General features: G+C 36.7%; 1 protein-coding gene across 1 annotated transcript in view; it reads left to right on the forward strand.

Moving 5' to 3' along the window:
• MLLT10 (myeloid/lymphoid or mixed-lineage leukemia (trithorax homolog, Drosophila); translocated to, 10) overlaps nucleotides 1–23,667 on the forward strand; it is a 310,713-nt gene that overhangs the window by 208,569 nt on the left and 78,477 nt on the right. The window contains exons 11-13 of the mRNA XM_006869897.1: nucleotides 8,076–8,645; nucleotides 16,326–16,370; nucleotides 17,317–17,349. Coding sequence (XP_006869959.1) covers nucleotides 8,076–8,645; nucleotides 16,326–16,370; nucleotides 17,317–17,349 — 648 coding nt within the window. The remainder of the gene's footprint in view (nucleotides 1–8,075; nucleotides 8,646–16,325; nucleotides 16,371–17,316; nucleotides 17,350–23,667) is intronic.

Raw genomic sequence — 23,667 nt, forward strand, 5'->3', positions numbered from 1 at the left:
TATATCTTAGGTCACGTGCCATAAAAATTTTTAATGTATAGTATTTAAAGTTGGGGAAATACGAGTTTTTTGGTTTTAGTTTTTCATAATAAGCAGTGTGTAAATGATTAAAATAGGCATTGTAAGTATCTCATTTACTAAATATTTAAACTTATTTGCTACACTGTAGTAACAAGCTTTTAACACCAGCTGTAAAAAAAAATAGTTTAGAAGAAAGACATATGGCAACAGATCAGAATGAATGATAAAAAAATTTCTTTGTAACTGTTAATTAAGTGGCAAATTACAGTTATCCTTAAATGTGATTGATATGACAAATTATAAAATATAAATGGCTTGTTACTATTTATATTTTTTTTCATTTAAACATAACTTGACAATCCAAAAATAGTAGAAATAATTTTGTAAAGTAATAAAGCAAATACATTTTAAAAAGTGACGTTTTAGAACTACTAATGCTCTTTTAAATAGGCCTTTTTTGAGGGAGGTAAAAAGTTAAAATAAAAAACCGTTATGCTTCAGTTAATTTTTTTTTCCTTTATGTGTGAAGAAAAAAATCTTATGTAAATAATTTAGATGGCTTCTCCACCCCCCTTTGCCAATTCCAACTATGTCTCAATCCCTGTATCCCAGAGCCCTGTTGTGCCAAGGCTATGCATACATCATTTTTTACCTCTGTCTCACTTAGCCCATGCAAACCTGCCTAATTGTTTTCCCATCTACCTTGTTCTTCCAGTCCCCTCCCCTTTCTTATATACTGTCCCCTTCCCCAGCACCCAGACTATCCTGTGTCTATTCCCTACCCTGTGCTCACCTTTCCCTCCCTCCCTCCCCCCATCCCACCCCCCACATCCCCGTAACCAGCAAAGAACCCCCCCCACCACCACCACACACATACACTTTTAGTATGAGTTCTTTTTCTTAGTCTATTACAATAGTGGTCCTATGCAGTATTTCTCCTTTTGTGACTGACTAATTTCACTCAACATAATGCCCTCAGGGTTCATCCATGTTTTGTGGTAGCTTACATCTTCCTTGTTCTTCAAGGTAGCATAATAGTCCATTGTGTGTATATACCACAGTGGGTTTATCCATTCTTTTGTTGATGGGCACTCAGGCTGTCTCCATCTTTTCGCTATTATAAATAGTGCTGCTGTGAACATTGGTGTGCATATATCTACTCATGTTATGCCTTGTATTTCTTGTGGGTAAATACCAAGTAGAGGAATTGCTGGATCATAAGGTATTTCTGTTTCCAACCTTCTGAGGAAGCGCTATATTGCTTTCCAGGGAGGTTGGACCATTTTGCAAACCCACCAGCAAAGCAGGTGTGCCCCCACATCCTCTCCAGCATTGTCCTCTACTTTTTTTGTTTTTTTTCAACTGTCTTATTGTGAATTACATGATAGTTTACATGGCAGAACATTAGCTTTATGTTCCTCCTATCACATATTGTTACATTGCCATGATTACAATCCCCTCCATGCATCATCAACCAGCTAAAGGGTACAAACCGCAAGCCTGCCCCCGGTCATCAGTATCCTCTGCTTTTTTGATCTTTGATGTTACTGCTGGTGTGAGATGATATCGCATTGTTGTTTTGATTTGAATCTCTTTGATGGCTAATAATTGTGAATATTTCTTCATATGTTTGTTGGGTGCCTGGATCTCCTCCTTGGTGAAGTGTCTGTTCATGTCCTGTGCCCATTTTTTAATTGGGTTGTCTTTTACTTGTTAAAGGTATTGTAGTTTCTTATATATTTTAGAAATGAGTCCCTTGTCTGATGTGTCATTGCAAAAGTTTTTTTTCCCCATTCTGTGGGTTCCCTTTTCACTCTTTTGGTGAAATCTTTTGATGCACATAAGTTTTAATTTTTAGTATGTCCCAATCATCTATTTTGTCTGCTTTTGTTTGTATAGTTTTCAAAATGTTTGATAGTTTGTGTATGCCCTGAATTAGAGCCCTCATATTTGTCTGTATTTTTTCATTGTTGGCTTTCAAAATTTGGCGATTCACATTTAGGTCTTTAATCCATGCTGAGTTGGTTTTTGTATAAGGTGTGAGATAAAGGTCTTGTTTCAGTCTTTTGCATATCGATTTCCAATTCTGCCAGCACCATCTTTTGAAGAGACTATCACCTCCCCATGCAATATATTTAGGCACTTTGTCGAAAATAACTTGTATCTTTTGTTGTACCAGTACCAAGCTTTTGACCACTGTAGCTGTGTAATAAATTTTGAAATCGGGGAGTGAGAGGTTTCCAGCCTTATTCTTAAGCAATGCTTTGATTGTCCTGGGTCTCTTTTCTTGCTATATAAAGTTTGTAATTATTTTTTCCATCTCTTTGAAGAATGTTGTTGGAATCTGGATAGGGATTGCATTATATGTGTAAATTGTTTTGGGCAGTATTGACGTTTTCACAATGTTAAATCTTCCTATCCAGGAGCATGTACATTCTTACATTTTTGTAGGTCTCTTTTGGTTTCTTATAGTAGTGTTTTGTAGTTTTCTTTGTATAGGTCCTTTGTCTCTTTGGTTACATATATTCCCAGATATTTCGTCCTTTGGGAGGCTATTGTAAATGGTATTGCTTTCCTAATGTCCTTTTCAACGCTGTCATTTTTGGTATAGAAGAATCCAACTGATTTTCGTATGTTGATCTTATATGCTGCTATTTTGCTCAATCTTCCAATGAGGTTTAATAGCTTTTTTACTGAGTCTTTGGAGTTTTCTATGTATAGGATCATATCATCTACAAATTTTTACTTTCTATTTGCCAATTTGGATGCATTTAATTTCCCTGTCTTGTTATGGCTCTTGCTAAGACTTACAGCACTGTGTTGAATAGGAGTGGTGACAAAGGGCATCCTTGTCTAGTTCCTGTTCGCAGAGGGAAGGCTTTCAGTTTCTCTCCATTGAGAGTAATGTAGGCTGTTGGTTTTGTATGGTTGTTGGTGGTTATGTGCCATGGAATCGGTTCCAACTAATAGCAACCCTGTGCAGGATTCCCGAGGCTGTAAATCTTTACAGGAGCAGAATGCCTCATCGATCTCCCGTAGAATAGCTGGTAGTTTCTAACTGCTGACCTTGCAATTTGCAGCCTGATTTGTAACCACTATGCTACCAGAGCTCCTTGTTTTGTTTATATGCTCTTAATTATGTTGAGGAATTTCCCTTTGATTCCTACTTTGTTGAGTGGTTTTATCAGAAATGGATGTTGTATTTTTTCAAAAGCCTTTTCTGCATCAATCAATATGATCATGTAGTTCTTTTCTTGTTTTCTCATTTATATGGTGGATAACATTGATCGTTTTTTTAATGTTGAACCATCCTTGCATCCCTGATATGAATCCCACTTGATCATGATGTATTATCTTTTTGATGTGCTGCTGGATTCTGTTGGCTAGGGTTTTGTTGAGAATTTTTGAATCCATTTTCATGAGGGATGTTGGTCTATAATTTTATTTCTTAGTGATGTCCTTCCCTGGTTTTGGTATGAGGGTTATACTTGTTTCATAAAATGTGTTAGGAAGATTGCCATCTTCTTCTATCTTCTGGAATAATTTGAGTAGAATTGGTGACAGCACTTCCTTGAAGGTTTGGTAGAACTCACCAGTGAAGCCCTTTTGGGCCTGGACTTCTTTTGGTTGGGAATTTTTTGATGACCTGATCAATTTCTTTTTCTGTTTATGGGTCTGTTCAGGTTTTCTAGTTCATTCTGTGTAACCTTAGGTATGTCGTGTTTTTCTAAAAAGGGATCCATCTCTTCTAGGTTTTCAAAATTTGTTCGTATATAAATAACAAAATTTATAGTATTATGTTATTATCTTTTTGATTTCCTTTGGTTCCATTGGGACATTGCACATATGGTTTCTAATGCGTGTTATTTGTGTCTTCGCTCTCTTTTCTTTTGTTAGGTTTGCCAATGGTCTGTCAATTTTGTTAATCCTTTCTAAGAAACCAGCTTCTTGTCCTGTTGAATCTTTCTATGGTTTCTCTATTTTCTATCTCCTTTATTTCTGCTCTAATCTTTATTTATTTCTTTTTTTCTATTGGTGGCTGTAGGTTCTCTCTGTTGGTATGTTTCTAATTGTTGTAGATGCTGTGTTAATGTGTTAGTTTTGGTTCTTTCTTTTTGGATGTGTGCATTTATTGCAATAAATTGTCTTCTCAGTACCGTTTTCACCGTGTGCCAATGATTTGCTGTGTTTTCATTCTAGTTTATTTCTAGGAACTTTGTGAATTCATGTTTTATTTCTTCTACTACCTAGTAGCTTTTCTGCAGGGTGTTATTCAGTTTCCATCTATTTGACTTTATTTTTTTGGTTTTCCTATTGTTGATTTCTAATTTTATAGCATTGTGGTCTGAGAAGATGCTTTGTAGTATTTTGATATTTGTAAATTTATGGAGGTTTGTTTTGTGGCCTAAGACTTGGTCTATTCTGGAGAATGTTCCTGAAGTTTCGCAGGTCTTGTCTGCCTCCCTAGTGTATGACAGTTGGTACTGTTTCTTGCCTGCATTGTGGGGCTTTACAGGGTGTAATTGTATCTTAACTATACAGCAGCAATTGCTGTCTCTTCTTGGGTAGTATAGGGAGAGAAAGAGCTCCATATAGGTAAAAGGGGGAACAAAAACAAAACACAGAAGAACTGAACAACAACAACAAAAAACAACAACCCAGCAACCGCAAAAAAGCCAGAGGTGGGGGGAATCCCCCAAAATAAAAACAAAACAAAAAACTACATTGGATACTGTAGTCTATAATCGCAGAAAAAGGAGAGGAGAGAGAGAAGAAAATAAAGAAAAGAAAACACTGTACCTAATGGACAATATTGTGAAGTATGAGTATTCCAGAACTCTTAATTCTGCTCATGAGGAATCTGTACCTGTACCAAGAGACAGTTGTTTGAACAGAACATGGGAACACTATAAGAAAGTTGTACGACAGGGTTGTATTCTTTCACCATACTTATTCAATCTATATGCTGAGCAGATAATCCGAGAAGCTGGATTTTATGAAGAAAAACATGGCATCAGGATTGGAGGAAGACTCATTGACAACCTGCGATATGCAGATGATACAACCTTGCTTGCTGAAAGTGAAGAGGACTTAAAACATTTACTGATGAAGATCAAAGAGCACAGCCTTCAATATGGATTACATCTCAATGTCAAGAAAAAACAAAAATCCTCACCACTGGACCAATAAACAACATTGTTGTCAATGGAGAAAAGATTGATGCTTTCAAGGACTTCATTCTTCTTGGATTAACTATCAACACCCACAGAAACCACTGTCAAGAAATCCAATGGTGTATTGCATTAGGCAAATCTTCTGCACAAGACCTTTTTAAACTGTTGAAAAGTAAAGATGTCAGTTTGAAGACTAAAGTGCATCTGACCCAAGCCATGGTATTTTTAATAACGTCATATGCATGTGAAAGCTGGACAGTGAATAAGGAATACTGTAGAAGAATTGATGCCTTTGAGCTATGGTGTTGGTGGAGAATATTAAAAGTGCCATGGCCTGCCCTTAGAACCAACAGACCTGTGTTGGAAGAAGTACACCTGGAGTGCTCCTTGGAGGCCAAGATGACCAAACTTCGTCTCTCATACTTCAGAAATATTGTTGGGAGGGACCAGTCGCTAGAGAAGGTTTTTCATGTTTGATAAGGTAGAGGGTCAGAGAAAAAGAGGAATCCTCCAATGTGATGGATTGACCAAGTGGTAGGAACATTATTGAGGTTAGCCCAGGATGGGGCAGTGTTTCGTTCTGCTGTGCATAAGGTCGCTATGAGTTGGCACCAAGTCGATGGCACCTAATAATAACAACGAGTATGACTTTACTGTCCTCTTTCAGCTTCTTTCCTTCAAGGCCGTCTGATAAATTTCAAGATGCCACTGTTTGTTGCTATGTACCTCAGTATTTAATTTTTGGCCTGTTTTGTTTTTAAACTCTTTCCCTCTCCACGCCCCCTGTTCTGGCCTTTGCCCTATTAATAAACAGTTCAGGGCCATCTGTGGCCGTTTTCAGCTGCCTGCTTGTAGTGTTGTGGTTAAGTATCGGACTGTCAAGCCCAAGGCCTGCAGCTCAAAATCACCAGCTGTTCCGCGGGAGAAAGATTAGGCCCTCCGCTCCCATAAAGATTCACAGCCTTGGAAATCCTGTGCAGGATCACTATGAGCCGGAACCGACTCCATTGTACTCAACAATCTTATAGACCAAGTCCCTCTCAATGCTGAGAGGACCTGTCTAGATAGCTTCATGTGTGATTACTTGTGAATGTGTTCTGCAGTAAAATTTAACACTTAGCTTGAAATTTCCTTTTACTCCAATAAGACACTATTTTGAGGTTTAATTTTCAAACGTTAATTAAAATATAATGCTGTAGTTTATGAAACATAATATATGTGTGGTACAACTATGTCTAAACATTTGTTACTTCATTTGATATCCATTGAAGGAGAGTTGGTGAAATAGGATGTTGAATCAAACTACTGTTGCATTCTAGCCATATTAATTTCCTACCAGGTAAATAAGAAACTTGTGCGTCTTAAATCTCATAATGACTTGGATGGTGGGTTATTCATGTTTTTAAGTTGTAGAGTGGAAAGAGAATGAACTGTTTTAGAACAGATTTATATAAGCTGCCTTTCCCATAATTTTCATAAAAGCAGTAGTGGAGTGGCATGATGGTGAGTTTCTTTTCTTTATGCAGCTCTGGGGGAAGTAGATTTGGAGATAGGTTCTTTGTGACCATTATTACAAGCATACCTTGTTTTGTTGCTCTTCACTGAGACTGATTTATTTTACAAATTGAAGGTTTGTGGTAAGCCTGTGTTGAGCATGTTTATTGGTGTCTTTTTACCAATAGCATGTACTCTGTGTGTTGGGTCACAGTTTGGTAACTCTGACAATATTTCAAGGTTTTTCGTATTGCTATTGTCCACGGGAGAAAGATGAAGCTTTCTACTCCCGTAAGGATTTACACCCTCGGAAACCCTGTACAGGGTCGCTATGGGTCGGAACCGACTTGACGGCACTTAACAACAACAACATTGTCACTTAGCGTAGTGGTTATGAATCGGGCTGCGAGCCGCAAGGTCAGCAGTTCGAAACTACCAGCTGTTCCGCGGGAGAAAGATGAGGCTTTCTGCTTCCGTAAAGATTTCCAGCCTTGGAAATCCTGTACAGGGTCGCTATGAGTCGGAACCGACTCCACGGCACATAACAACAACAACAACAACAACATTGTCACTTAACAGACCACAGTATAGACTTGTTAAGTGCTATCACATCGATTCCAACTGTAGCAACCCCAATGAGCTGCTGATGAGTTTGAACTACTGACCTTGTGGTCCACTACTTATCCTACAGTGCCACATTGCTTTTATATCCACAGGAGGTGTGTGTGTCTGATTCAGTTTACTGCGATATTCTGGAAACAAACCTGCAATATCTCTGAGTTATTCCTGTATATTTTATCAAGTCAGTGTTTTGTTGGGGTGAATTCACCTTAACAGTAACATTCAATGATGTGTCTTGAAGTTAAATCTTCTACTCTAAGAAACACTCTTGGTTCCTTTTCTTTGTGGGAAACACTTAAAATCATTATCTTTAGTATCTGAAAGGACATTCATGTTAAAAATATTTAGTCATATTGTAGTCTTGTCATGTCTCCTTGCAAGACTGTCAAAAGGAAACTTTGTTGTTCTTTAGTCTCCCACAAGAGATTTGGGGAGAATTGAGGCATGGTGTTATGGTAAAAGGTAGGTTAGATAAAGCACAGCTTATATTGTAGTAATTATACAAGCATTGTTTTCACTTGAGGCTTAAGTATTTAATTTGATACAAACTCTATTTCTTAAGATGATTTTATAGATAAACTTGACTTGAAAAATACCTGTTTCATTGTAGCTGTATAGTGTTGTATCCTAATTATTATAATTAATTTGTATTTTAACCTCTTGATGATTGTATCATGTTGATTATTTGTGAGAATTTTTGGATCCTTTTATTATTTTTTTTCCCCTTTTCCTATTCCATTTTTTCTTTCTTCTTTTTTGCTGCAGGCAGTTTTTCAGGAACTCCAGGCAGTGTAAAATCATCTTCTGGAAGTTCAGTACAATCTCCCCAGGATTTCTTGAGCTTTACAGACTCAGATCTGCGTAATGACAGTTATAGTCACTCCCAACAGTCATCATCAACCAAAGATGTACATAAAGGAGAGTCTGGAAGCCAGGAAGGGGCTGTAAATAGTTTTAGTTCCTTAATTGTTCTCCCTTCAACCTCAGCTGTTATTTCACAGCCTAAAAGCTTTGAAAATTCACCTGGAGATTTGGGTAATTCCAACCTTCCTACAGCAGGATATAAACGGGCTCCAACTTCTGGCATAGAAGAAGAAACTGTAAAGGAAAAGAAAAGAAAAGGAAATAAACAAAGTAAGCATGGGCCTGGTAGACCCAAAGGAAACAAAAATCAAGAGAATATTTCTCACCTCTCAGTTTCTTCTGCTTCACCAACATCATCTATAGCATCAGCTGCAGGAAGTGTAACAAGTTGTAGTCTTCAGAAATCTCCTACATTGCTCAGGAATGGAAGTTTACAAAGTCTTAGTGTTGGTTCATCTCCAGTTGGCTCAGGTAGGGATTTTCCCATAATTTTTCTTACTCAACCCCACCACCACCACCACCTTCCTCTATACCCCAAATTAAAGTATTTATTGAAACTACTGTTATACTACTTCAAATTGCTAAATTACATTTAATTATCTTAGATAATAAAAAAGTCCTAAAATTTTAGAAAATTTTGTACGTGAAAACGATGCTTCACACTAATATTAAATAATAACTGAATATAAGCTAAAAAATTTATTGGTCATTTAGTGTTTATGAAGCACATAGAATTCGTTTTCTTATTCTATTTTATTTTTATTTCACCTGCACATCATTAAAAAAACCCAAACAACACTTCATTTTTAAGGTGTGATAGTTTTTTGTAATGTATTTTTGGTTGGGTTTTGTGTTTGAACTCCTTTTCTTTAAACTTTATTTAGATTTCATTTTCTAAATAATTCATCACACAAATACTACTTAAATTATTCCATCCAAAATGTTTAAAAATATTTCATTTAAATTTATGTAATTTAGCAATTTATTTTACTTCTTTTTGTTTTCAGATTTTAATAGTTTTAAAATTTCCTTAGAATATTGAGTGAATTTATTTAAGTTGTCATTCACACCATTTGAATGCTTATGCAACTTGTAATTTGTATTAACTCTTGAAAATGCATGTTTTAAAAAGACACTTATTGGATTTAAGCATTTTATCTTTATATTGCTTCTTGAATTTTAGATAAGTGTTTTTAATGCAGTGTTGATTATAAACCTCACCCCTCTTCCGATTATAGATTTCTAATTCTAAGAGTCCATGATATTTTAGCTAAGATAAACTATTATGAATTTTATCAGCTCTGTTAGTTAGTTGCTGGGCAAGTATAGATAGGAAATGATATGAAAAAAATCTACTTTGAATGAAGAACGTTCATGTATACTTTGTAAAGACAAAATTTTAGAGTATTTTATTAGTACAAATATTAGCTTCAATAAAAAATTTTATTACGAATCTGTTACTTAGCCTTTCCAAATTTAAAAATACAAAACCGTTTAAAGAAAAATAATCATGTGTAAAGCACAGATGTGAGAATGTACCTTTAGAACCTATCTGTTTTGCACCCAGGGTATATTAAGTGCTTTATGTTTTTTCATTTAATCCTCACAATTTATATAGAAAAAGCAGTTAATTCATCCATTTTTATAACTGAAAAAAAAAATGAGGCTTAGATGATTCAAACAGTTTAAAAATACAGGGATTTCTCTCTATTTCATTGCTATCTTAACTTCACTGCCTGTTTTTGACCTATTTGCCAAGCACTTAAAACAACATAAATATTGGGTGATAGGTGGTTTCCTGTTTTTATAATTATAAAATATTTTTTCAACTGAAAATTAGCCCAAAGGAAACACTAACTTTCTTAAATTAATAGTAGGAAATAATGTTGAAAAATTATTTATTCAACAATCTTTTCTTGCATCTCTTTGCTTAAAGTATGACTTAAATTATACTAGTGTGGCTTTAGACCCTCATTAACAACATCCCTTGAATTTTATACTTAACATAGCTTTGAATAAGTTTCTTTTTCAGTAAATAAGTAATAGTCCTTATGCTTGTATTAAGTATGTACTATGTGTATATTTGGGGAGAAAGAGGATTTCTGCTCTCTGGAAGATTTAAAGCCTTGGAAACCCTATGCAGGGTCTCTTAAGAGTCGGAGCCAAGTAGATGGCAATTAACAACAAGTGTGTATTTAGCTTGTATTAAATGTGTTACATACTGAGAGTTCAACAGCCGTTGACAATTCTTAATTTATTATTGTACTTTGGAATACTTGTTAAATATTCAAAAGATGATTATGTTGCTGTTATGTGCTGTTGAATAGGTTCCGATTCATAGTACTCTGTACTCCTAGGATTTCCTAGGAGTGGCTGGTGAGTTTGAACCGCCGATCTTGCAGTTCCAGTGCTTTATCCCACAATGTATTAAGTGTTGTCAGTAAGACAATGTCCCGTTCGACTCATACACTTTTATTAACATGTATTAAATTATAAAACATATTATCTCAAATAGCTTTGAAAAACATACTACAATTATACCTTTAACCTTATTATTTAGGGTGATGTTTAAACAAAAATGTGAAGAAAAATCTTGGAAAGTCCCAAATTTGTTACTTACCTTCTTGTCAAATAACAATATTTATGATAATTTCCTTCAAATCACTATGTTTTTACCTAAATGTGAGGGAAACAGACCAGCTTCATAGTTTTCTTCCATAGAGTACCACAAATATTACCTCCTAAGTAATGATAATGTAAGAGACACTATTTCCAAAGATAAAATTACCTAAATCCTACTGCTACTATGAGAAAGTTAATGTTTCCTTTGTGCTGATTTTAAGTTGAAAAAGTATTTCGTAATTATAAAAACGAAAATCTGCTTCTTACCCTAATGTAAATTCTGACTCATAGAGACCCTTTGTATTGTTTCTGAGCCTTTAATCTTTGTGGGAGTGGAAAGCCTGATCTTCCTCCTATAGAGTGGCTGTTACGTTTAAACCATTGACCTTGTGGTTTGCAGTCCAGTGCTTAATCGTATGGAACCACCACTCTTCTCAGTATATATGTGTTGTTGGAAAGTGCTGTAGAGTCAGTTCTGCCCCATAGCAACCCTTCATAGGGTTTCCAAGGAACAGCTGGTGTACTTGAACTGCCTATCTTATGGTTCAAACCGACTTTGCAGTCCAGAGCATTAACCCATAGCACCATACCAGGACTCCAATGTATGTGTTGTTGTTGGTAAGTGCCGACTAGTCAGTATCCAACCCAGATACATAGTTTCTGAGGAGCGGTTGGTGAGCTTGAACCATTGACCTTGCCACTCAAATGGACTATGCAGCCCTGCACATTAACCCACAGTGCCACAATGTATATGTAGGAAGAAGAAACTCAGGTTTTATACTACATTATCAAGAATTGTTTTACATGATGGCCTTTTAAAAAAGTTTTGTTTGCTTTCTTGATATATTTGAGAGCACTTAAATTTTAAAGAACTCTTTCTTTAAAAATATTTGAAATTACTATTTCATGATGGATTGATGGTTTAGTAATGATGAAGGTGACCTTTGTAAGTACTTGTTGATCATGATTATAGAATTACAGCATCCACTAAATATTAGCTCCATGAAGTTAGAGACTCTCATGTTCACCACTGTATACATATTGCTGGACAGTGCTTTGAAGATAATAAATGCTAAATATCTTTTTTTTTTTATTTTATGAATGCCTATCATTAGTCACTGAGTGCATAGGCAAACATGTTATTTGTAGTATCTTGTATGATTTTGTACGTGTCTTACAAGTGTTTAGGTCAGGCTTCAAGTGAAATGATTTATTTGTGAAGCTTTTCATGTAGTATAACAGAACTATTTACGATTAAAGAATTGTCCCTTCCTGATGTGGAAGGGACCATAGAGAAGATGGTATTTGAATCGTACTTTGAGTAGGCAAAAAAACAAGGTCAACCATTTTACCAGAAAGGAAAGGAAAGATTATTGGAATGATACGCTTAATAGAGGAATCTTGGTGTGGCACTGTAAGATAATTACTGGACCAAAAGGTTGTTTGAATTACAAGCTCGGACGATTCAAACTCAGTAACTGCTCCTCGGAAACTCCGTACCAGGGTTGCTGTGAGTTAAAACCGACTGGATGGGACTTAACAACAAGCTTAATAGAAACATGAAGTCTGTGTTTGTACATAGTTAGAGGTAATGTTGATTAAATATGATATGATTCGTCAAATTTTAGTAATAGTATTATCTTACACTTGTGAGCGCTTAAGTTTGAAAGAACTCTTTCGTTAGTATCGTATTTGATCTTATTAGGCATGGCAACTGCTGCTATTATTGTTCTTAATATTCTTCCTTGAATCAGGTTCTGATGGTATGATTCTGTATTGAAATTATTAGCATCAATTTTAACAATATCCAAAATTCTCTTATGACATTTTTCAAATCAGATGTATATAGCAAGCAATAAGTTCTAGGATATCTGCAGTAAATTACTAGAAACCCAGAAAAGTTACATGTATTTCTAGTCTGATCTTAAAGGAGTACTGGTAGTATAGTGGTTATGAGTTGGCCTTCTAACCTCAAGGTCAGCAATTTGAAACTACTTAGCTGTTCCGTGGGAGAAAGATGAGGCTTTCTGCTCCAGTAAAGATTTACAGCCTCAGAAACCCTGTACAGGGTTGCTGTGAGTCGGAACCAACTCCAGGGTACATAACCACCACCACCAGTCTGATCCCAAGGTATGTAATGTAAAATTCTAAGTTGATGCAAGAACCATTTGGGAGTCATGTCTGACTTCCCCTGACTTCACAAGGGGGAAAGATAAACTAAAAATCAGCCCAAGGCCAATTTCTGTGAAGAAAAGGTCAGACATGTTTCACCCTACAGAGTTCTTTACCCTATTCTGACACCAACCATCCCTTCCACAGCACTCTCTGCTTCACATCTGGGTTGCAGTGGCCACACAGAACTCCCAACAATATTCATGATTGTGGGGTTTATTAAGTAAGTCATTAGGGTACAGTGCAGCAGTTCTCCAGTCAGGGACATCTCTTGCTGCCATATTACAGGCACAACTCACTCTTGTCTTTGACCTCTCAGCCATATGGTCCCTTGGTCTCTTCCCTGTCCACAAATGTTAAAAGGTCTTTTAGTCAGTGTGTGAATGCCCAAAGGGCACATTCTGCAAGCCAGTCTCTTGCTTGTAGGCACTCAGCTCTACGCTGTCCATAGGCCCAGAGCCTGAAACTGCTCTGTCTTTCCATGCCACTGTCACTGCTTTCAACTCTTGCTGTCCCCTCCTCAGTTGCTGTTTCTCCAGGTAGGGGTCTCATGTTTCACTCATGCTCTTCCTTTTTGATGGTCCTGGGCTCTTCTGGCTCTGCTTCTGAGATGGCTCCTTTTAAACCTAGCTGGAGAGCTAAACTAACCAATCCCAGCCTTGTATGCCTTATTTGCTTGGTCCCACCCAATCACTTGGTGGGTATTAAGAAGACTTTGGATAGAAAAGCCACATTAAGTAAATTCAAGATACCACCTTAAATCCCGATAAATGACCTATTGTTATACAGTGATTTATACAAAGTGGAAAGGCCTATCTACAGGGTTGCTATGAGTCTGAACCTACTCAGCGAAACATATTAAGCTTTTCATTGAAGTGTTCATATATTCTTTTGGATTTTGCTTATCTGCAATCTTAGATATCCAGTAATTTTAAACATTGAAAATTAATACAGCTTTTGGATGAGTTGAAATGCTGTACTTTTCCTTTTTCTGTTTATCTTAACCGCATTATGAGTTTATAATTTACTAAAGTGAAAGTTGACAACATTGTTTTCTTTAAAAAAATCAACATCTCGTTTTACACATACACACACAAATCAAGTACTCATTAAATGACAAGTAGTTGATAGTTAATTATTTCATCAAATTTGAAATTTCTGGTATACTATGACCTTTCAAAGTATAAAGTTTCATGTTATTAAAAATCTTGGTCTCTAGTTTTTTATGTAATACTCCCATATTTTTCTAATACAAGGTGCTTGAAATGTCTTTCAATAATGAATTTCTTTAGTGGTGATAAGTGCTACAAATGAGATTCTGGAAAAGTACTGTTCGGTTGTGATTCTGTTGTTGTTAAGTGTCGTCGAGTCGGATCTGACCCATAGCGACCCTGTACAGAGTTTCCGAGGCTGTAAATCTTTACAGGAGCAGAACGATTCTGTAGGCCTATTTTATTTATTTTAATTGTTACGGCAGATTTGAAAAAAGCTTTTGGTTTTTTTAATCATCTACATTTAAATTTTTTGTTGTTAAGTATTTACACAGTAAAACATATACCAATACAGCAGTTTCTATATGTATAGTTTAGAGACATTGATTATATTCTTTGAGTTGCTAAACCATTCTCACCACCCTTTTCAGAGTTGTTCTTCTCATTAACATAAACTCACTGCCCCTTAGATTCTATCTAATTGTTTGTATTGCTGTTATCAGTTTGATCCCATATAGATCTTAAAAGAGTATAATGCTCAAAGTAGGTCTATTTTACTAGTTAAGCTAAACTTTTGTTCAGTTTTAAGACAATTTCATGGATTATTTTTGGCTTTAAGATTCAAGATTATATCTGGGCTATAGTTTTTGGAATTCATCCAGTCTATGTTGCTTCAGAAAGTCAAGAATCCATGAGATTTAAAAATTCTGCTTTATTATTTCCCCCCATTTTTAGGATTCTTCTATAGAATTTTTTATCAAAATATTCACTAATAGTAGCCTGGCACCATTCATTTCTTGTGGCAAAGGAGGCAGTTGCTCACAGAGGCAATTAGCCACATATTCCATAGCCGTCTCTTATTTCTGACTGTCTTCCATTGTTGCTCCAGGCAAATTGTACTACCTTGCATGACTGCTTATGACCTTTTAAGACCCCAGGCACTAACTACACAACAGAAATATTGAACATGCTATTAGGGCAATTAGCTGGAATGTCCCATGAAGCTATGATCCTAAATCTCCAAACAAAGCCAAATCCTATGAAGTATTTGGTTGTACACAGGCAGCCTAGGCACTCATTCTTTCTTTTTCTTGATGTACATGAAGAAGGTAGCTTGAAAAAGTGTTACTACTAGGGTTCTAGCTCATACATACAGATTTATTCCAAATAAAACATGTTTAAGTGTGTCTTTTTAGAAATCAGTGGGTGACTGCAGAAAATTTCTCTCAATACACTTGTGTTTGTCTCATTAGGGTGCCTTCAAAAAAATTAAAAGGATACTTTTGTGCAGTGGAGAAAAACAATTTTGAGATTAGGGCTTGTATCTGATTTTTAATACAACTCAAGTGGACTTCTGAGATTATTTAAACTTTGCATCGTGTTTACAGGAATGCCAGGCCTACATAAAATAATCGTTTTTAGATGGAAAGGTGCTCTGGTAGTGTAGTGGTTATGAATCGGGGTGCTAATCTCATGGTCAGCAGTTCAAAACTACCAGGTGTTCCTTGGGAGAAAGATGAGGCTTTCTGTTCCTGTGAAGATTTACAGCCTCAGAAACCCTGTTCAGGGTCGCTATGGGTCAGAACTGACTTGATGGTACATAACAACATAATTCATAATGGATTTCTGTTCATGCATAAATTAAATAATTACAATTAAAATATAATTTCTAATTGTCCACAGTATTTAAATGTTTTGCTAAACATTTGACTCTTACTTATTTTCTGAGGTGGCTTCAAAAAGTTCATGGAAAAGTCCATGATCTTTTCATTCATTTCACCAAGAGCCTTTTGAAACTCCCTCACATACAGCACATTAAGTTGTCACATTCCCTAACTATACTCCTTACTAGTGGAACCACTTATTTTTAGATACTTGTTATGCAGATTTATTTGTAAGGCCTTAGTGTTTTCCTCACCCTTTGCATACACATGCACATACAGATTTACACTTTAGATTTATGAGAATTCCATTACCTTTGGTTCTCCTCCTATCTCTTGTATCCCAATCAGTGGCTTATAATCATTTTGTTGTCACCATTCTATTGAACTGTTTAGGTAGATGCTATCCTGCCTTTCTGGCTTGTGTCATCGAGTTATTCCTCCCCCTCTCCCGCACTGATTTCTTTTCTCTTCCTTCTCTACAGAAATTTCCATGCAGTATCGACATGATGGAGTTTGTCCAACAACTAGTAAGTTGTCGAACTGGGTTTGTAATCCAGGTTTTTTGACTCTTAACACTAGTGCACTCTCTAATGTAGCTTGCCAACCCTGAGTCTCTAAAATAAAAAAAAATAAAAAATTACAACTGATTTTTAATTGGATATCTTTTTCCTATAAAGGTACTTCCTGTCTTGTGTTTAGTATATGTATTACTGTCAAATTGTTGACAAATTTAAATTCTTGTTGGCCTCTGATACTTTTGTTAGAAGAATTGTGCTTCACTTCCCTGATGGAATTTTTTCCGCTTGTGTTTTGCTTTCCATTAGTCTTAATGTTCATATAATTAAAAAAAAAAATTATATTACCATTAAGCAGCATTCTTACTTAGACCTCTACATATGTTGAAATCTTATACAGCAGTCGAGAAAATGAGAATGTTTGATACAGTTACACTCTATAATGAATTTTTATTTGTAATATTGTTAGTGTGGCCTAAGGTGAATTGCCTATGCAGAATTGTATCCTATACTAAGAAAATTGTTAAAATATGACAGTATGTTTAGATGTTTTAATCTAGATTTAGGGTGGTGGTGGTGGTGGTGGGTGTGTGTTGTGGAGTCAGTTCCGACTCATAGCGACACTGTATAGGGTTTCCAAGGCTGTAAATCTTTACGGGAGCAGAAAGCCTCTTCTGTCTTCCACCAAACCAATGGTAGTTTTGAACTGCTGACCTTAAGGTTTGCAGCCCGATTCGTAACCACTGTGCTACCAGAGCGCCTTAGTACATATGAAAGAACATCATTAAAAAATGATACCGTGTAAAAACTGAGACAAACATGAAATTTCAATGATTCAAGCTCTGATACGTGATAAACAAACTGAGATTTTATTGTATTGGTATAGTCTGTGTCTATGTATTTCTTTTGTCTGTTGAGAATGATCTTAACCTGAAGTCCTTTTTTCCTTACTTAAAAGCTTTCTCAGAGTTGCTGAATGCAATACACAATGGTAAGTTGTATTAGTATCTTCTCTAGTGGATCATTTATTACAAATGTTGTGTTTTGTAGAGAATCCCAATTGAAAGCCTGCATGTTCTATTGATTGAATAAAATCCAGCACTGCACTGAATCAGTTGTTCAACACGTTAATGAAAAACTTTGTAGATTGCCTCCTGGAAGATTATAGATCAGTGCAATATTTCCTCAATTTGACTTTTATTATCTCTATGAAAAGGCAGAATAATTCTGGTAATGACGGTCTAACTTTTTGAATGTCTTTTTATTTTGCTTAGTTTTTCTAGTTCTTTAAAGCACTTATTGGCAATGCAGTTAATTGATATCTACATCAGGAACAGCCATTTCTTCCATGACTTGAGAATGTGAATTTCATTTTAAAATTTGGTTTCTTAGTGAACAGAATATTTTTATTATTTTGCCCGTTTAATGAATAAATGGAAACTAACTTAAAATTAGGTCTAGTTTGGGACTAGGTCTTTACAGTGGAGTTGCATCTTCTGTGTGATTGGGTTCTAAAATCAGTATATAACGCAGATGCAATTATTTTTCACTTCTGTACATAATTACAATGAAGGTAATTTATGCAGAAATGTTTGAAGCTTCTTCAGTTATCAAAGAACCTTTAATCTTTTGATGTTCTAATACAGTGTCATATTTGACTTTGTTTCAGTTATTAACTAAGTTCTTATTTGCTCAAAACAGTTGAAGCAGTTTCCAGTGCTTTCCAGTAACTTTATTCAATTGTGTATATTTTGCTAATGCAGTTTAATTTGTGGTAAATTATATTGGCCCAGGATTGGGCAGTGTTTTATTCTGCTGTGCATAAGGGTGCTATGAGTCGGCACCGACTCAGTGGCACCTAACAACAATAATGTTGTGTTTTGGATTAACATAGGTGAACATCAGCTTTATACTAATCATTTTATTGCAACGATTATACTCTCTTCTGTGCATCATCATTCAGCAGTATTTGCTTCTGCTCCCTCTGTTTTTTGTTTCTGTTTTTGTTTTTTTGGGGAGATGTACACAAAAACACTCAGGAATATATAATCATTTAAACAACCAAAGGACACATTCTGGAAGCCTGTCTCCTTGCTGCCAGCACACAGCCTTTCTCCTTCCACAAGTCTAGAGTCCTCAGATGCTCTGTTTCTCCATGTCTTTTTCTCTGCTTTCATCTCTAGTGTCTTAGGTTCTCTGGATAGTGTCCCACATCCCACTCTAGCTCTTCTCTCTTAATGGTCCTCAGGTCTTCTGTTCCTGGACTGTAAGATTAACTACTCCCTCCTTTTTGTTTCAAAGCTTCTACTTTTACAGTTGTGACAGTCTCAATTAGTCATGATAACAATTACTCACTATTGAATCGTAAGAATCTTATCCCCATCTCTTTTCACCAGAGCTGTCTAGACAAGATGAAAATTATTCAGTGAGAATTTCTTCCCCTGTACACTCTGAAACTAAATTCTCTCTTGAAAACTTGCAAAACAGCTACTTCATGCCTTCCTCCCCCCCATTTTAGGTAGCCAGTGTCTTAAGTAGCCCATCTATATCAACCCTGTATACAGAGTTGGTAGGATTGATATTTGAAGTGAAGCAGTTAAGAAACCAAACGATGTATTGGGAGTGTTTTTTTGTTTGGTAAAGTAGACGGTCGGAGAAAAAAAGGAAGACCACAACGCAATGGATTGCTACAGTGGCAGCAGCAGTGGGTTCAAATGTTGCAACGATTGTGAGGTTGGCCAGGATTGGGCAGTGTTTCGTTCTCTTGTACATAGGGTCACTATGAGTCAGTATCAACTCTATGGCACCTAACAACAAGAAGTTAGTTTTACTTTTAACGCTTCTATACTAAGCACTGGACTGTGAACCCTTATCCACTCCTAGCTCAGGCTCTATTCTCCAGGAGTTTGGAACCATGTGGTCAGGAGGTAGAGTCTCACTGTGCTGATTTTCTGAGCTGCTTTGGTACCTGGATTTAGACAGACTCAGCTCCAGACCTGCAGAACCAGCAGAGCCACATTCCAGCATTTAAACAGTCACTGTGTCCCCAATTGCCCTGTGTTCCTAACAAACACTGAGATCAGTTCCATTAAGGTCCACCATGAACTGCTTCAGGATTGAGTGCCCTGAACCTAGATTAAAAAGGACTATAGGAATTCAATCTAGAGCCAGGAACTCTGCAGTCTCATTCCTCCCACACCCCTCTCTTGATCTTCTCTGCTTGTAGGAGCCAGCAGGAGATTTCTCTCCTCTTTGTATTCAACAGCTATTGTTGTTGTTATGTGCCGTGTAGTTGGTTCCGACTCAAAGCGACCCTGTCCTCTACAGGGTTTCCGAGGCTGTAAATCTTTATAGGAGCAGAAAGCCTCCTCATTTTTCTGCAGAACAGGTGGTAGTTTCCAACAGCTATTCTAGTTTTTAATTTTGTTTTTGGGTTTAGTTTTCACCTTTTCATTGTTTTTGTTTGTTATTCTTTCTCCTGTTTCCATTCTCTTGATGTTTTTGTTTTGTTTTTAAGTTTTTAGTGTGAATTGAGTGAAAGGTCACAAGACAGATGATGAATTCTACATTCAACAAATCATATACTTTGTTTCATTACAATGATTATAATCCCCTCCACATACCATCAGTCAACAGTATTTCCTCTATTCATTTTAGGTTTTTGTTTTTTAAACACTCACACATATATAATTTACATACCACCAAAGGGCACATTCTGCAAGTCTGCCTCCTGGCCGCCAGTTCTCAGTCCCTCTCTTCCCATGAATCTAGAGTCCTCAGCAGCTCCCTCTCTCCATGTCCCCATCTTTGCCTCCATCTCTGGTGTCGCTGCTTCTCTGGATAAGGTCTCACGTTCTGCTTGTGTTCTTCCCCCTAGATAGTCCTAGGAGCCACCTGTTTCTGGACTGTAAGAGTAATTACTCCCTCGTTTTTGTTACAAAACTTCAACCTTTACAATTGTGACAATCGCAATTAGTCATGATAACAATTACTCACTATTGAATCATAAGAATCTTATCCCCATCTCTTTTTACCAGACCCATCTAGACAAGATGAAAACTATTCAGTGGGGACTCTATCTTCCCCCCTACACTCGTAAACTAAACTCCCTCTTGAAACCTTGTAGGCCAGTCACTTTGTGCCTTTATCGCCCCCTCATTTTAGGCAGCCAATGTCTAAGTTGCTCATCCTTATTTACTCTGTGTATAGAGGAGATAGCACTGATAACTTGATGTTAAGACTCCTTCCCACTCTGTTGATATTTAGAGCTACTGCCTCTATAAGTACAGGTCAAGTTCATCAAACTGTAACAATTTACCCTTCTCTTCCTCACTTCATATCATCTGGATGAATCACTCTCAGCTCCAGCCCTCTGTGGCTATGTCTTTGTCCATGAGCTCAGGTGTCCCCAGGTCTCACTGGACATTGGACTAACCAGCCCTTCCTTTTCTCTCTTTCATCTCCAAGTCAACAGGAGTCTATGGAATGTGGTTGAACTTAGCCCATTTCTTCATTGCTGCCTTTCCCCCTCTTCCACTAACCAGTAGACCCATTCCCTTGAATTTTGTCCTTTGTGCCTGCATTGTTGTCTGTTTTTTCCCTCATTTTCCTTCTTTTTACCTTTTGTTCGTTCTTTACTACTCTCTGTTCTGTTTCTCTTTTCATCTTCTCTCCCTGCTTTTTCTAAGTACTGCTCTCTTTTCCTTTTATTTCTGCTCTTATATTTTTCTTCTATAGGTACACTTTCCTATACTTCTTCTCTCACTTTCAGCTTAAAAATTAGCCTGCTTTGTTTGGTCAAGCTTTTAATCAGTTCACCCCTAATGTGATGGCTGGAACTGTGGTTGCTTTGTCAGGATTAGACCAAATGATTTTGAGGGCCTTATACAGCTGTGAAGGAGCTCTGGTAGCCTAGTGCTTACGAATCGGGGTATAAACCTCAAGGTCAGCAGTTTGAAACTACCAGCTGCTCCGCGGGAGAAAAATGAGGCTTTCTGCTCCTGTAAAGATTTACAGCCTCGGAAACCCTGTACAGAGTCGCTATGGGTTAGAACCGACTCGATGGCACTTAACAACAACAACATATAACTGTGCGCAAGACGTTCCCCATCACTGTTGTAGAGGGTCTGTGTAGTGCATCTGCCTCTTCTGCCACCTTGCTGAAATTCCTGTCTCTTTTCTCGTGGATATATACCTAGTTGAAGAATTGCTGGATCATAGGTATTTCTAGTTCCAACTTTCTGAGGAAGCACCTTAACTGTTATCAATAGCGGTTGAACCATTTTACATTCCTACTATCAATGTAGGAAGGATCCCATCTCTCCACACCTTCACCATCATTTTTTGTTTTACGGTTTTTTGAGCTTTGCTACTAGTGCTGGTGTGAGATAATAGCTCGTTGTTTTGACTTGCATCTTGAGGGTTAATTCCCTGGACTGCAAAGTCAGTTTGAACCACAAGGATGGCGATTCAAGCTCACCTATATTGGGTTGCAGCCAACTAGACAGCACTTAACAACAACAACAATGCCTAATGGTCTTGGACCTGTTTTTCTTATGTTTGGCTGCCTAAATGCATTTCATGATGAACTGTTTATGTCCTATGTCCATTTTTCTTTTAGCCTGTTTTTTTTTTTTTTTTTCTTTTTGAGGTGTTCTAGTTTTCTATTAGTCCCTTAGTTTCCATTAGTAAGTTTTAGAGATTAGTTCCTTGTCTGATAACGTTGTTGCCAAAACTTTTTCCCAGTCTGTGGCTTCTCTAGTTACTATTTTCGCAAAATGTTTTGATATTCATGAGTATCTAGTATTCAGGAAGTCCCAGCTATCTGTTCTGTTTCTCCTGCTAGTGTGTTTTTAGTAATATTTGATAGTGTATTTATTGGTTGTATTAAAGCTCATAGATTTGTCTCTGTTTTTTTTGTTAATGATATTTATTGTTCTTAGTTTTATGTTGTTGTTAGATGCCATCGAGTTGATACCAATTCATAGTGACCCTATGCACAACAGAACAAAACACCGCCTGGACCTGGGCCAACCTCACGTTGTTGCCACGCTTGAGCCCATTAATGCTGCCACTTTGCCAATCCATCTCGCTGCGGGTCTTCCTCTTTTTCTTTGGCTGCACATCTTCCAAAACAGATCTGTATGTTCTTTTGGCAGCCCATGGCACTTTGAGTATTCTCCTGCAACACCATAACTCAAATTCTTTTACAGTCTGCCTTATTTACTGTCCAGCTTTAGCATGCATATGAGGTTATTGAAAATACCATGGTTTGGTTCAGGTATTAGTCCTCAAGCTGACGCCTTTGCTCTTCAACACATTAAAAAGGTCTTATGCAGCAGATTTGCCTAATGCAATACATCATTTGATTTCTTGACTGCTGCTTCTGTGCCAATCCATTTTCTTTTTGAGTTTTCGTTTCATTGTCTTCATTGTTGTTGTTGTAATGTTTACTGAATCTTTCTTATATTCCTCTTTTTTATTTTGATATGAAGGAAAATAAATGCTTCTATACTTGGATTAATTTCTGAGTAATATTGTATCATATATGTTAATCTCATTTGTAGTGTGCTGTTGTTGATTCTCACTCCAAATAACATCCTTTAATATAATGTTGTTCTGCTTATTACATATTCCGTTAATTTCTTCTTATCTGAGAATGCCCACTGTATTTAAGAGGCACCTTTTCTGGGCTTATTATTCTTGGTTGGCAGTTTTGTCCTTTCATAGTTTTCTATATGTCATCCCAGTGTCTTCTTCCCTGCATGTTTTCTGCTCAGAAATCAGAGGTTAGTCTTAATGGAGTCTCCTTTAGGTACCTTTTAGTTTTTCCTGAGCTACTCACAGGATTCTTGCATTGTCTTTGGTTCTGTAAAGATTGATTATGATATGTCTTGGTGATTCTCTTTTGGGACATACCCTGTTTGGGGCTTGTTCAGCTTCTTATATGCTTGCCTTTCTTGATGGTTTGGATGTTTTCTTCCTATAACTCTTGAACTTTTGTTTTGTTTTTAAAGTTTTTATTGTGCATTGAGTGAAAGTTTGCAGGGCTAATCATCAGTTTTACATTCAACAAATCATACACCTTGTTTCATTACGATGATTATAGTTGCCTCCTTTACCATCAGTTAACAGTATTTCTCTCTATCCACTTTAGCTTTTTTAAAAAAACAAAAACAAAAAAATAATCAGGCATATATAATAATTTACATCTCCAAAGGGCACATTCTGCAAGTTGGCCTCCTGGCCACCAGCTCTTAGTCCCTCTCTTCCCATGAATCTAGAGTCCTCAGCCGCTCCCCTTCCCCAT

The sequence above is a fragment of the Chrysochloris asiatica genome, unplaced genomic scaffold, assembly GCF_000296735.1.
Source record: "Chrysochloris asiatica unplaced genomic scaffold, ChrAsi1.0 scaffold00137, whole genome shotgun sequence".
In the NCBI taxonomy this organism is placed as follows: domain Eukaryota; kingdom Metazoa; phylum Chordata; class Mammalia; order Afrosoricida; family Chrysochloridae; genus Chrysochloris; species Chrysochloris asiatica.